General features: G+C 48.8%; 3 protein-coding genes across 3 annotated transcripts; 1 reads left to right on the top strand and 2 right to left on the bottom strand.

The window, feature by feature from the left end:
- Window positions 1-3,546: 3,546 nt before the first annotated feature.
- LOC131284191 (actin-histidine N-methyltransferase-like) lies at window positions 3,547-4,447 on the bottom strand. Its single transcript, XM_058313046.1, has 2 exons — window positions 4,158-4,447; window positions 3,547-4,093 (listed from the first exon to the last, which is right to left on the bottom strand). The coding sequence occupies exons 1-2, from the start codon at window positions 4,445-4,447 to the stop codon at window positions 3,547-3,549; spliced, it is 837 nt and encodes a 278-aa protein (XP_058169029.1).
- A 256-nt stretch (window positions 4,448-4,703) lies between these two features.
- Window positions 4,704-11,726, top strand: LOC131284190 (uncharacterized). Its single transcript, XM_058313045.1, has 2 exons — window positions 4,704-4,721; window positions 8,577-11,726. The coding sequence occupies exons 1-2, from the start codon at window positions 4,704-4,706 to the stop codon at window positions 11,724-11,726; spliced, it is 3,168 nt and encodes a 1,055-aa protein (XP_058169028.1).
- A 2,091-nt stretch (window positions 11,727-13,817) lies between these two features.
- LOC131284189 (actin-histidine N-methyltransferase-like) lies at window positions 13,818-14,516 on the bottom strand. The gene has a single exon (XM_058313044.1). It carries the CDS (start codon window positions 14,514-14,516, stop codon window positions 13,818-13,820), a length of 699 nt encoding a protein of 232 aa, XP_058169027.1.
- Window positions 14,517-14,883: the final 367 nt, after the last annotated feature.

The following is a 14,883-nucleotide window of genomic DNA, read 5'->3' as shown; positions in this document are numbered from 1 at the left end:
GGATCCTCTTCCCGTTGAGCGTGAGTGTGTGGAAAACCGCATGGAGTTAAAAAAAAATGGGAAAAGAAATGGTGCCAACGGGTTGTGATTACGGTGCTGAATATATGAACCATTAAACGACTACCTTTATGGGGAATTTCGTATCCATGGGGGCGCTGGGGCTTTTATATGCCACTTCCGCTAGGAAAAACAAACCGAAATTGCTCACGTGGAAACTAAGCTTGCCGGTGAGCCAAAATTCGGGGAACCATCTCGGGTACGATATGGGTGCGCTTTTCCGCAGATTTTTCTCGGCATGTTGATTTCCTACCGAATTAAAATCAATGCCAAATGGTAGTGGTTAAAATAAAACAACCAACACACCCACACAAGGGGAAACGAATGCCCAAACAAACGAAAGTCCATTACCTTTACAAAATAAATATTTAAAAAAAAACCCCTGAGGAAAAAAGCCTACAGCATGAGCCATTTTTAGTAACATGAAACATTAAAATTCTTCCCATTAGGTTTAGGTTTCCAAACAAAAAGCCAGCAGAACTACATTCGCCCCGGAAAGGACCAAAGAGAAGGCATCCACCGCCAGGGTTTGTTTGCTCGGCTTGTGGTTGTTGCGAAATGAAGTGAACCACCATCACCAAACGCAGTACTAACGGCTAAAGGGCCCGGGGCCACCGTGGCCATCTTTTAATCCAATTGTGGTCTCCCAGCAGCGTCACCACTCCACACGGAAGCATGCGGGATCCTTGAGTCCAGAGGTACGATTTCGTACGCAAGCCCGGAAAGGACGACACGATCCATACGTGGACGGCTTGGGAAACGGGTCCTTCATAGAGTGCGTTCCGTACCACGGTGTTTTTCACCTTCCCACGACCCGGTGCACACTTCATTCGGCCGGATTAATAGGATCAAATTAAACTCACCTTTCGCTTCGCTTCGATCAACGTGCATGTCCCCTCGTTCCCGGGAGGCACAAAAATTCGTTGCATCGAAATTGAAATATTCCTTACCAAGAGGTAGAGAAAAATGCGACCAGCAACGGCTGGATGGAAATGCAATTTTCACCAATTTTCCTACGGATAGCGGATCAACCCGCGGACAACCCGGACTGGACGGTGATAGATTTTCTAGTAGGCCCTCGGACCGCCGTGAAGGATGTGCTCCATCACGTGCTGATGCGTTTTACCGCCACTCTTATGAAATTAAACGCTGTTGCGACCGTTATGACCCGTGCCACGTATCCTGTGACTATCGAGACTCCTGCTCGCTTGCTTGCTTCCAATCGATTCTCCAGCCGGGATGGAGAACCCCGCGAGGCACGTTGTTGGTGCCATGTTTATTTATTTATCCAACCAATATCGCTTCGCTAATCGATTGGCGTATGCCCGGTGACCAACCAAGCCACAGAACGTCGGGTCATCGGGTCGTTTAATTAGAATTGAAAATATCAACATTTAGCATCGTCATTAGATGTGCCCGTCATCAGTACCAGTGATGGTTTAATTATCGATAACGTGTTTACGGTTTAGGCATAGAATAACTCCTACATAGTTTAAACAGAACAAATAGACGAGTATATCTTCAATTGAACCAATTAAAATAAAATTTCAAAACGGAAAAAGGGGTGACTTTGGATAGCATTTAGTCTGAGTCAATTTATTCATACGATCACCCACTGCAAATATATCACAAAACGAAAGGAATGGTCTGAGTAGGCGAGGCTGAATTCAATTGCATGAAAATTTAACCACGGAAAGTATAGTTCGGATGCCATAAGCGCGCACCGCGTGTTAGCCACACTTTGAGGCAATAGCCATGGGAAACGTTCTGTGGCAAGTTAAATGTAAATTTTAGCAGCTTCCTCTATACCTAACCCCAACCAAACCCCCGACGCCAGTACCGCCCGTGGCAATTTTCCAGCATTATTGCGATTATGGCGTTGGAAAACAAGACTCACCCAAGCGTCAGCGGGGAATATGGGGGAGGCTGGAAAGTGATCCAGGGTGACGATGAATTGAAATGAATTTCCGACCCCGCCGTGAACTTCGGGAGCCAAACCGGTGCTGCCTCGGTGAAACATGCATAAATCAGCAGCGATAAATCGATTTATGCGTTTGCAACGATGTTGCCACCACCAATAAAACGGTGTCCGGCGACTGGCGGGAACCACAATAACCCGCCGGAACGACCCGATAACGCGGCTCGAAACTCGGGCGGTGTGGTTGCGGTCAGTGGAGAGGATTATATTTTTTCTAGCACGCGGTCGCTGGTGTTGTGATGTGGGTAAGCCTGGGACGGTGCTTAGCAACTTTCACAAGCCGGTCGTTCCCGTTCTAATTTTTTTTTGCTGAAGTGCTGAAGAGCGTACCACAAATCCGCTCGGTATAGGATCACAATGTGGCATTTGTCCCGAGCGCGGTTCCTAGTCCCGGGCGATATTGCGACCTAAACTAAAGGGAATAGATTTCATCCTTGCGCTGATGTAAACCGCCTTGAATAGGGTTTAGTTGGATGTTTGGAATGTTTGGAAATGTGTTTATTGAAGTGTATGGTTTATTTCGTTTATAACACTCGTTCGTTTCCCTCAGTCGACTATTGTCATGTCATATATGAACCGCTTTATACGATTTTTTTTAAACTGAATCTATCTCTCTACCTCTGTGCTAGGGCTAACTGATTAAATCGTGCAGGATCAACATGGTAGCAACGGATAATCTGGTGTTGTCTGCTTTTCCCGCTGCCCACCGAAATACAAACTCCCGTTGGGAACATAAATTACTACGTGCACCTCCGTGCTGGTACAATTTAATTAGCGCTTATTGAATGGAGGGGTTGTAATTGAATTATAATGATTTTAAAACATCCCGATGGGGTGGGCGAAGTGTTTTTCTCTATTATGGATTTGTTTACACTCCATAAATGAAACAATGGAAAGTGGTGGTATGTTGCATTTTTTAACCTTTCGAGCTTTTCCCAGCTTGCAGTGAAAAGTGATATTATCTCATTCGATTAAACAAAGAGCTGAAGTAAAAAGTCCGTTTTGTGAGTTATATTTCATAGTTGTATCTCAAGAACATTAGTTTTCTTTACTTTTTTAGTCACGTTAAACGATGCAAATGTAAGCGTTTGTGGATGCATAAAGCAAACTGGTGAAGGTGAACAAAAAGCAAAAAAAATCTATCCACCGCAATTGCACTTTTAACAGTCGATCTTTATCGTTTCATTTCTACGTACAAACGATCTTAAGCATGAAAATACTTTTGTGTCATTTTTAAAATAGACACAACTGAATGGTGAAGCATGCGATCGTAAACGACCGGAATTGGTATTGGGTGGGGCAAGTGGAAGCTTTTTCTTTTGTTTGTATAATAATACTATTTCCGAAATATGCAGCTTGTGCCCGCAAAATAAGACGAATTTCTGGAAAAGCTCTAATAGCGCCATGGGGGAAAAGGAGATCTATCTTAAACCTATCGGTTCCGAACCGCGGATTGGTTGCGTGCACACAAGGCGCACTTTCATTTGGTGTGTGTGTGTCTTCTCCGTAAACTATTTCTCCACAAACTGCTGGGATTGTTTGGTGCCTAATTTAATTTCCGCCATCAGGCGCTTCAGTTCATCGCAGGCTAGTGTGACGTAGCTTTGTAGCAACCGTTTCTCCTCAAGCCGATACTCGATCAGCAGCCGGCGGATGGGATGCATCTGGCGGTTCTGCGTTTCCACTAGCGCCTCGTCCTGCTCGATCGTCGTCGGATAGCCCTGGAGTCGGGTGCGCATTGATTTGGCCAGCCATAAATTCGCGCGATTCATAAGATCCGGCCGGTGTGCGGTTTCGTAGTCGATTAACTCGTTTCGTTGGGGCACTTCCATCGTGGTGTAGAGTTCAAGCTCCTGTTCGTTCATTGAGCTAACGCGAGCGATCGCGATCAGTTCCGGTGACACGTGACCGAGCGTTGGATAGCCGAACGTGAATGTGCCCTCCGTGGGGATACCAAGCAGCTTCATCAGGTGCGAACGTTCCTTGTACAATGGATCCTCCGGATTCAGTTTAAACAATCTTTTCAGTGACGTATGTGGATTCCTTGCGATGACAAATCTGGCAGAAGAAGATACTGTTAGTTCAATTCCGAAGTTCCATTTTGTCTCATTCATTTTCCTACCCATTGTGCACGAGAAATTCAGCATCCGTTCGCTGGCCGTAGACGATAAATATCGGTACACTGGGTCCTGCTTCCGGTGCCGGATCCGGGCCATCTAGGAAACATTCCAGACGCTCGTGCTCGGCATTGTATACGGTTGCCGCGACGAGTCTCGCTCGCTCGTCCGGCCGATCCTCTGGCGTCGTGGGATAGGCATGGTTGCCCATGTCCCAGTAAGGTATGAGGGCGAGTGTGAAATCATGCCCCTCTAACCCGGACAGATTGACCGGAACCTTGTTCTGTCGCGTCATGACAGTCGAGACGGCCCATCTGTGGAGGGAGGAATACAATCGATTGAAACATTTTTGAGGAAGCGGGCACGAAGTGTGCTATATCAAATTCTTAATAAGATTGAGGGTTGAAAAACCAGCAAACGTTTAGGAAAAATGAAGAAAAGAGGACCGGTCCATCAGTATTTTTTCATACAACGAAATACATATCGGAGACGTTTTTTCGAACGATAGATTTGTCGATGGTTTTTTGGCTTCATTGGTCTTGGGCTGAAGGATGTCAGTATCAAATACAGTACGTGACGAAAACAGGACCGTTTTATTGCTCACGTCAAGACTTTGTTTGGACACACTATTGACCGATCTCATAAAAATCGCTGTACACTTTCTGGAACGGACGCTAGACGCCCATTAAATGTTTCGCTGAAATAGAGATTATAGAGTTGTACAAGAACGAACTGCATTTGGTTTCGCATTTCTCCCGTCCCGGTTTACTGTCCTACGGCGAAAAGGACATAAAGCCAGTCGAAGTGCCGGTGAGGCCGAATCCACTTGCCAGGCTTAAGGGCACGTTCGGGCGTCTCTCTTGCAAGGCACTTTACGAGGTGTTTAAGTACTGTCCAATAATTCCCGTTCTAGACGCACCGACGGTCCCCTCCCTGGTTTTCCCTGGTGGTGTTTGGAAACCCGCGGTCGACCCGATAAAACCGACTGCACCGTCGTCGTCGTTGTCGGGCGTGTTCAATGCAAACAGATAAACTTGTTTGCAAACAGCAAGCAGTCGGCAGCAAAGCATCGAGAGAAAGCTGAAAGATCCTATCGACCGGCTTTCGGTCAGGAATGACTCTTTCCGATACACGACCGGACACACTGGCCGCCGACTGATGATGGTGCACCGTATTGCGGCATGACTTACTAATGCCCGATAGTAGTAGGAAAGGACAGTTTTCCTCGAAATGGCCCAACCTCGACAGCAAATACGGGAGTCCGGGACGTGCCGGGGAATGCATTCCTTAAGGGTGATGGTAAACGCTGCAAGCTGTTTGCTAGGCAATTTATATCCGATTTTCGGCTTCCACCGGGAGGAAAGACAATGGGCAGATGGAATGTGTGGACTGAATTCTGCGCCTAGCTCGTTTTTCCTCAGAACAGGCTCCTCTGTCCTGCCTGGTTCTACACACTGAAGCAACACGTCCGTTCGTTCGATGGTCTATGGCAGCGTTCGGGGCTCATACTCCGGGTAAGCAAACTCCGTAAATAATGTGCCAGGGATCCAGAGATCGACTATTGTTTACGGCCTCCGTGCGGCCAAAGGGCTCTTTTAAAATCCATTCCTTTGCAAGGAGTCGATGCAATGAGGGTTTCATAAATATGCCACAGGATGGATTTACTTCGTCCATAGTTGAAAATAGGTTACTCTAGTGAGACTTACTAAATAATCATTCGTTTTGTGTAGAAGAGATGTCGTCGTGTTGAAACAAACCAAACATTTTATTGCAATGTTTAATCATCTTAAGTTGGGGATTTAAATAAAAAGACTAACAATTCTATTGAGATAGAAGTTGTTTGGGTAGGATAAAGTAGCCCTAACAACTATCGTACGGAGGAATGGAATGTTTATAAATTTAGTAGCATTGGCATATAGAAAATTGTGTGTTCCATTGAAGCATTCATCCGTTAGTGAGTAAAGATGATTGATTGTTTTAACAAAAACCATTTCTTAGCACAGGACGCGCTTGTAAAGGACGTTTTAAAACGCTTTGGAAAATCCAAAAAGGTGATGATATCACTCTGCATTACTTCCCCCAACTGGGCGGGACCCGGTGGTTCCTTATCTCTTGGGTTTATTGTTTTGTATTCACGCTTGACCAACCGATGACAAAGAGCACCGGAAACAAATCTGTCCGTCTCTGAAACAACCGAGCTACGAAAGGATGGACGACACCGGCTTGTCTGGTTTCCAGCTTCCAAAAACCGGCACTTTACAAACCAAACCAAAGAGAGAAAGAAAGAAAGACCGAGTCAAACCCAAAAGGATTGTGTGATCACTAACGTGATGCCAAAGGAAGAGGATTTCCCGGGGGCGGCCTCTTCCCTTCCATCTGCGTCAAGGAATCAAATGGTTTTTCTTTCGGATCGGCTTAGTCCGTATCTCCGTTTGTGTGTGTATGTGTTGGCGTTTATCGCAAGTGGCAGAGGAGCTTAATATAAATAAAGGAAAAGCCACCCGCCGGTTGGTGGAAGAACTAACCCATCAACATACTTCATGGGTTAGCAAAACGCATGAGTGCACTTTACGAGGGTCTCCTCCGATTTATGGATCGGTCCTCGAGTGGACCGGCGTCCGAATTTTATCAAGTCGCCCACAGAGACACATACACCCGGTGCACCAGTTGGCCTTTTTTTTTGTATGATGAAGATGAACCCGAACAGCTGTTACCGCTTGATTCCGATGCGATGGACGTAGCATTTGGGTGTGGGTCAAAGAATCAAAGAACTTCATTCTGGCACCCGAAGGCGTTTGAAAGTAATCCATATTTTAGGTTGATTGCAATGAAACCTTCATTTTACATAGGTTTGAATTAGATGGGTGGTGGATAATTCCTTCCTTCCGCCACCTTTTCCCTGAGTTGCACGAAAAGACGGCAAGACGGCAAGAGAAACTATCTAAGCGTACCCAGAAACAGATTGTTATCCCTTCCGTTCGGGAAACCGGGATCTTTATATACGTTTTATTGTCCAACGTATTCTCGGTTTCATTCCCCCCCAAATTGGTTTCTATGGAGTATAAATAATTTCTAATTCCAAGAGAAGGCCAATCGACCCTCAAAATCGGGCTTTCATCGGAAAGGATTGAAGCTGCTTCCGGGGTCCGGGTGAAACTATGACCATCAACATATGTATATAAATTTTAATAAAAGCCAAACCACCTACCACTGCTTCCCTGCTCACCCTCGAGGGGCCCATCAGTTCCTTGCAGTCAAACCAGGACACCATCCCAACCCTTCCCCCCCCTACGCTTGACCAACATCTACAGTTTATTATTGCTCCAGCGTCTAATTGCCTTTTCGTGTCGAACCGAACTTCAATCGACGGTGGACATTTTAAAGTGGGTGATGGTGGTGGTGGTGGCATGATGACATGATGCCCTAAATAGTATCATTTTTCGTAACATCAACTATCTCCTCGGTGTTCCCGGAAGTAGTTCGACACTAACTGTAACATTATTCAAGTTCAACATACGAAGCGGTTGTGAAGTCAGTTTGGACAACCAAACATGTCACCCATTTCGTTTCCAGTGGGGATGTGGTAAGCAACTGGGCAACACGAAAGAGTACAACATATGACCTTTCTTAGGAACCATTGCGGAAAACCTCTGGCAAACAGGAGCCGGTAACAAGTTTTTCGGTTTGTTGGCAAAGGACAAATATCGATTTTAATGGCTGGGGAAGTATATTATTTCAACTACCTTTGCGATACTAGCTTGATGCAGTGTGATAAAATATGCTTTAATGAAAATAGTTTCACACAATAAAACCGCAAACTTAAACGGATGCCAGTCTTTACAAAGCGACACCATGTGCTTGATTGGAAGCGGGATCCCTGCACCGCGCAACCTCTTTAATTGGATTACGGACAGACAAAGTGAAAATTGCTCCGGGAAAGGTGGTTCTAATTGGCCGGTCCCGGGACCTATTAGGCCCCGGCCAAATGGTGCAATTATTTCGATGATTATGAACCGATTGTGCAGTGCACAACCATACCGCCCGAAGGCATGAGATGGGATTGCGAATACCATCATGCCAAACGAAGTGACTGCGGTTGTTGCATTGGACGGAAATGTCAACCGTGTGGGGGGAAATTGAAAGATCCTCCAGCAGACCATCGTCTGTGGCAGGACTTAACAAAAAACATAATTAACAGTTTCCACATCAAGCCGGGTGCTTTTAGTCCGTTCGGTTCCTGGACGGCATCGAGACACAGAGGAGAAGATAAATCTGGTTAGAACTTCCTGCCAATGCCACCACACTGTGCCAGATGTCCTAAAGCTAAAATGGAAATGAGTAAAACAGGCTTATTGATTTTTGCTGCAGCTAGATAATTATATGATAAAGCAATAACTATTATCGTTTGGCTCTCTGTCTCCAAGGCTCTGTCACTGACGACCCAGCAGCTGGCCAACGATCCGACCGCTGCCTCCACCAACGAACAGCACGATGCATCGATGCAGCTTTTACCGGACGCCGGACGTCGACGGCGACGGCTGGGCAGGAAACGAAAGCGTCGCCCACTGCAGGACGATTACTGGCCACCGGAGGGACAAGACAACGACACCGAAGCGAACCCCGGTGGTGGTGGTGGTGGACGATTGTCCGACCGGAAGCGACTACCGTACGCTGGGGCTGCCGCGTCACGCTGGGAAGGCATCAACAAACCGCTCCCGTTGCCAACGGCTCACGGGAGACTGGGCCGACCGGACCAACCGTACCGCGGGGGCGGCCACCAACATAGGGCGAACGATTGGATGAACAACCCGTACACGGATGCGATCAATGTCGAGCAGCAGCCTTTGGCGGGCAGTGCGCCAAGACGACCGCCGTACGTAGCGCCGGCTCTGGGTGGGAATTTTTCACCTATTGATCCGAATAGGCTACGACGAATTCCCAGCAACGCAGTCCGAGCGTCACCGGAGTCGCCGTCGGCAACGGTTCCCACAGCCGCTAGCAGCCACAAGGCGTACCGGAAACCGTACTCGCAGGCACGCCGCAGCGAGGAGCAGTTTTCCTCGCCCGATGGTTCAGGTGAGGCTTCGCCCGGAAAGCCAACGTCGGCCACCGACCTGAAGGCGCTGCTGAAGCAATCGGATGGGCTTAGTTTGAGCGAGATACTGCAGCAGCGCAACATTTCGCTGCAGGATCTCATCAAGGGCAAACAGATGGCACTGGCCGCCCTCACGCAGAGTCCGCTCGATGTTAGCACCTCGATGGGGGAGGATGCGGACACGACGACCGTTTCACCGACGCTCTCGAGTGTGCGGTTTCGAGTGTTCGACGACACAACGGTGATAATGACCACGACAACGACGACGACGACGACGACGACAACACCGGCTTCAACCGTGGCTAACGAGCAATCGTCTTCCGGACCGGAGTCGACCGTTCACCCGGTCAGGCCGGAGACAACCGTCCTGCTTGCGGAGGATGAAACCAACAACTCCGTCGACGAGCTGGACGGGGGGCACGCGGTGTCCATCTTTCCCACGGTGGAGATTAAACAGCTCGCCCTCAATCCCGTACTGCCCATCCTGAAGGAGGAACGATTGCGTCCGATCAAGGGTGTCGCATCGCGGATACGGCCGGATCTGAGTAACGCACACATTCGCACGCTGGAACCGGCCCGGTTTCCTACAGCCGGTGGCAATGGGAAACGACTACCTGCACTGTCGGCCTCGTCGTCGCCCTCGTCGGGTGATGATGATAACGCGATAACCACTGCAACCGGTTCAACGACGATGGCGCCCCCGGCTCCGACCGTCCCATCGCTGCTGCTCATCACCTCGACCGCAAGGGAAAAGTGGACACCATCGGCATCGCTCCAGGGTCAGCGTCACCGGGAGCAGAAGTGGTCGGGAACGGCAAGTGGCAAGCAAACGAGTGCCCAACCTAATCCCAACCACTCGAGCACACTCTCGCCGCCCGTCACTTCATCGGAACAACCGGCGGCGAAGGAGTCCGTGGGACGATTGAACTCAGCCGAGGCGACCTCCATGCTGCCGGAAGCGGAAGCAATGGTCGAGCTGTCCCCCGAGCGGCACCATCATCATTTGCTGCGTGTGCCGAAGCTTAAAACCCGTATCGCCATCAAACCGAAGCTAACGAATGTGGTTCCACCGACGGCACCGAGTACTTCCACGACGACTACGTCGCCACCGCCGGCCAGGGGTGATCGGCTGAATCTGTCCGATGTGGAGCTGGGTGAGGATGGTCCGCGCGTGAACAAGACCGACGCCACTCAACCGAGGCGCCAACAGCGACTGAATGACAACGACGACGATGAACCGGAGTTGAACATTATCGAAAAGTTTACCTCGTTCGCGGACCCATCCGGTTCGTTGGAGGGAAAATCCGTAGTATCCGGTGAGGCGCAGGATGATCAGGCTATGGCCGATCTGATTGGACGCATCAGTGAACACACGCAGCGCTCGTTCACGGACAGTTTGGAGGAGTTTTACCGTGACGTAACCGAAAGCAATCCTTCGCTTTTTAACGATCTCTCCCCGATCGCTAGCTCGGATGATCGTCGCGAGCTGCTGGAGCTGATGGAAGATCGCCGGATTGGATCGCGGCTCGCGAAGGTCCTGTCCCAACGCAATATGACCCTCGAGCAGCTGCTCGAACACCGGCGGCGTGGCTCGAGCCAGCTCCACCTGGCGGAGATCGTCAACGGGAAGGTGAAACCGATCGATGACAAGATCGACATTGTGACGGCGTTCGAGCACTTCCCGCGCTTCAATATCGGCAACCTGCGCAGCATCCGACCGGACGACATCAAGCTGGACTCGCAGGGCTTCAGCTACTTCACGTCCATCATCAACCTCCGCCCGTCGGACGACGTGTACAAGGAAGCGCGAGCGCTGCAGGCTCGGCATCGGGGCGCTACGCCCTCCAATGGTAACCATCGCAATGAGGCGCATTTTTTAGCGCCGGGCGGATCGAAGGATAGGCTGCTCGTGCCTTCGAGAATGTCCGCCACCTCCGCCACCGCGGGATCGTACGGCAGCAGCAACTACGAGGAGGAGAGCGCACGGGAAAACATCGTCGAGCACGATCTGCTGGATCTGGAGCTGTCCGGGCACGGCTTCCAGCATCACCGGAGCGCCTCGGTGACCATCGAAAGTACGTCGATACCGGTCGGTGTGCGGTCCGCTATCGTGGCCAGCTCGGCGATCGTCGGTGTGTCGTTGGCGATCTTTGTTGCCATATTCGTCACCTGCCGGTTGCGCCAGCGCCGTCGCCAGAAGCTGAACTACACGGAAAACTTCAACATGGCCAAGGGGCGCCTGCCGATCATTCACAGTGCCGAGATGGAGGCGCGCAAGAGCTCTTCCTCGACGTCGGCCTCCGGGAGGTCGAGTAATGGCGGCGAGCAGGTTGTCTACACGACGCACCGAGCACTCGCGGGCAGCGGAACTTCGCAAACCATCGATACGGGCACACGAGGAAGGCAGCAGAGTGCGGTGATGGATCCCAACTCGGTCGACGTGCAGGACTATCTCTGGGACCGGAAACCGTTCCAGTAGGACGACTCGGGCGGTATGCAGGCGAGTCAATGTCGACGGTTTTGATGCTGTGTGGCTTAATCTACGCATTAGGTGAGACACTCCGTTAAGTTAAGGAAAATTCTGTTTGAATTTTCGAAAGTAAACCAATCAATAGGAAACCGGTTAGTGATCGTTCATAAAATACTTTAAAAAATATTGCAGCAATACTTGCAGCAAAATTCTTTAAATTATGATAGTTTCACAGACGCTTCGCAGAATGCCCAGCTTTTTTAGAAAAAAATATTTTAGGAGTCAATTTCCGCATCGAACGAGATCATCAACTCAGTTCGCATGGTGCAAATCCTTTTTAGAGAAAAATACTGTCACCAATCTGAGTCATACCGTAAATGCCATCAAACATCGTAATCCAATTTCAATACATAACAATGCACTAATAACATTCCCCCAACATAAGCTTCTTTAATCCAACGGTGGTGGTCCGGTTCCACAGCAAAACTTTTGCTCCCGCTTGCCGGGAAGCCTTTTCCGAGCAAAACTTTGCCCCCCCCTCCTTGTCTGGCACGGAGACCAATTCCGCTACACTGCACTCGGCGCCCCGAGGGCGAATGCTGGTGGTAATTTGCAGTAAAAGTTGGGCGAAAGATGCAATTTAATTACCAACAGCCAGTCTTTTGCGCTGGGATGTGTTCGTCCGATTTCGGTATGACCGTACTGCAATCTTTCCGCCAGAAAAGTGGTTGGTGGTTTGATGGGTTTGGTGGGTGGCTGGGGTTGACCATCGGAGAATATTCACATAAACTTTTCTTCTTCCCTTTTTGTGCAGATTGGCCCCGACCAACCAAGCCGAACCGTACGAGCATCTTCTGTCCGATATCGACATCGAGTTGGTGGAACGGAGTAACGACGGGATGCCGATGTGTTAATGAGGCGGGTATGACAACGGTGCGAACAGCGGCATGCAGTGCAGTGTGCACGTGGGAAGTATGCACGAGTTGTTACAAGGCAAGAGAGAAAAAAAAACACACACACATAAGGAAGAGAAGCGGGCGGAGGGAGAAAGTTAGAAAGTTAGTTTCAAGAAGCTAATCGTACAAAAGTTGGAACAGCAACGCTCTCGGCAAAGGATGTGAGAAGCTGGCTCGCCGCCCCCCGTCGGCCAAACCACGAGGCGTTTCAGAAAGTGAAGAATCCAAAGGACCAACACCACAACGTGAAACACAACACTTTCTTCCTCTTCACCCCCTTCACAGTGGTGGAGTGAATTTTCCGCCAGCCAGCGAAGTGCAACGAGTCGAATCCGTTGAGCCACCATGAACAGCTTCATCTGTATCGATGGAGGAATTTTCTTTTACACTCCTCTCAACCCTCGTTGGCCACATGTCGGCAAATTAGCGGTTTAATTATTGGCTCCAAGATAAACAAACAAACATACAGGATCCGGATCGATTGATTGGAAGAAGCACGAGCCAATCGACCAAACGCTGTGCCACCGGATGTGTGCGAAAGGGGTGGTTGTTTCCTGTTTTAATGGGAAAGTATCCTTCATCCAACCATACATGGAGTTGGAGTTTGATAAAGAAAGGTAAAGACAAAGGAAGAAAGAAATTTATGTTTTAAGTAAAAATCTTGTAAGATAGACAGACAAACCAATGTGCAATATTATGTTCGAACGATAATTTAACCTAAAATTAAAAAGGAAAATAAACAGAAACTTTGTCAAGACAGCTCGATCATTGGATGGCGGATCAAACGATTGATCAGAAGGTAGTATAAGAAGGTGTTTAGTGAACAAAGACATTATTGTATGAGATACAGTATATATAGATGGTAGGTTCAGTTACAAAACGTAATGAAAAATGTAAAAAAAGAAGTTATTACATTTTCCTGGTAGAACATGACGAAACTTACGTTAATATTGATCGACCGATCGGTGGAAAGAAATCTAAAATTTCGAACTCATTACTAAGTAACAACACAATAAATACATTAAAATCAATGGTGCCGGAAGGACATTGTTATTCCAAAGATGATCAATCGAACATTTCATACAAAGGTAAGTATGATACTTTATATTAAAGCATTTAAGTAAAAGATTTGAACATTGTTTACTTACCGAAAAACATCGTATGTAAAGTTATTCCGAAGGTCATCGACACTGTCCAGAACAAACTTACGGATAAATCCGTACTGCCGCGCAATGGTTTTGCAGAGCTTAAGCGCAGGGAAAAACGCTTCCGTGTTTATCAGTTCCCTCGCGTCATCCGGCGTGTAGTAGAGTGGCGTTGTGTAGCGCACCGGAAACACGTCGAAGTACGGCTCCCAGAAACTATCCTTCCGGAAGCGCTCCATAATGAGGCCTAAGGCAAGCATAACATTGCCCTGATCGCGCATCATAGCCGCCGGCATCAGCTCGAGCAGCTTCCTAAAGCGGTCACTATTGTCGATGTAGAAGAACAGCGATCGTGGTACCTCGATGAAGGTGTCCGAGATGGTACCGGTCGCTTCCAGGCCAAGTCCACCGTATTCGGCCTGCTCTGCGATGCGCACGTTCTTTAGCGTGCACCCTTTACCGGTGGCCCATTTGGTGAAGTTTTCCACATTTTCCATCCGCGGACGATCGTTTGTAGTGCGAAGCTTTGGCTCCAGCCGTCGGATGCGTTCCAGCACGCCGTACATGTTCCGATGCTGATCCAAGCAGGCGTCAACAGCGTCATAATCGGGTGCACCTAGTTGCATCAACTGTTCCAACAGTCCGTTCAATTCCTTTGCTTTCCCCTTCGAAAGGGGTTTCGTCATCCCGTTGCTCATGGTGGTCTAAGCGGTTGAGACGGTGCGTTTCGTGCGTGAGAAAACGTGTCCCGTGTGCCGTGGGCAAGATTCCTGCCCTAGTCTTCTACTTCGGTCTACAATCCACTGTTCTTTTCACCACCGAATGTTATATAGCTTGTCACACTGATTTATGTATTTTTGAAAGTTTTCCCTCACACACTGAATGCGTCGTTCGAGAGATATTTATCACTTACGCACGACGACGATGACGACGAGTCGATCTTCAGCAATCACAGGCTGAAAGAATAGAAGAAGTGACTTTGGGGGGTGGTTTTGTTCCTCTAAATTGCTCGGTGGGAATATATTTCCCCTGGTTCTCGATCAGGGGCGCGTTAAAAATGGGGGG

Source organism: Anopheles ziemanni, chromosome 3 (assembly GCF_943734765.1).
Source record: "Anopheles ziemanni chromosome 3, idAnoZiCoDA_A2_x.2, whole genome shotgun sequence".
NCBI lineage: Eukaryota > Metazoa > Arthropoda > Insecta > Diptera > Culicidae > Anopheles > Anopheles ziemanni.
Note: the sequence above shows the minus strand (reverse complement) of the source record. Positions and strands in the feature narration are given on the sequence as shown.

Bases quoted from the DNA above. Each gene is read 5' to 3' on its own strand.
- LOC131284191 (XM_058313046.1), bottom strand. From the start codon at position 4,447: ATGACGCGACAGAACAAGGTTCCGGTCAATCTGTCCGGGTTAGAGGGG. The intron at 4,094-4,157 runs GTAGGAAAATGA...TTCTTCTGCCAG, and splicing joins GAATTTCTCGTGCACAATGG to ATTTGTCATCGCAAGGAATC.
- LOC131284189 (XM_058313044.1), bottom strand. From the start codon at position 14,516: ATGAGCAACGGGATGACGAAACCCCTTTCGAAGGGGAAAGCAAAGGAA.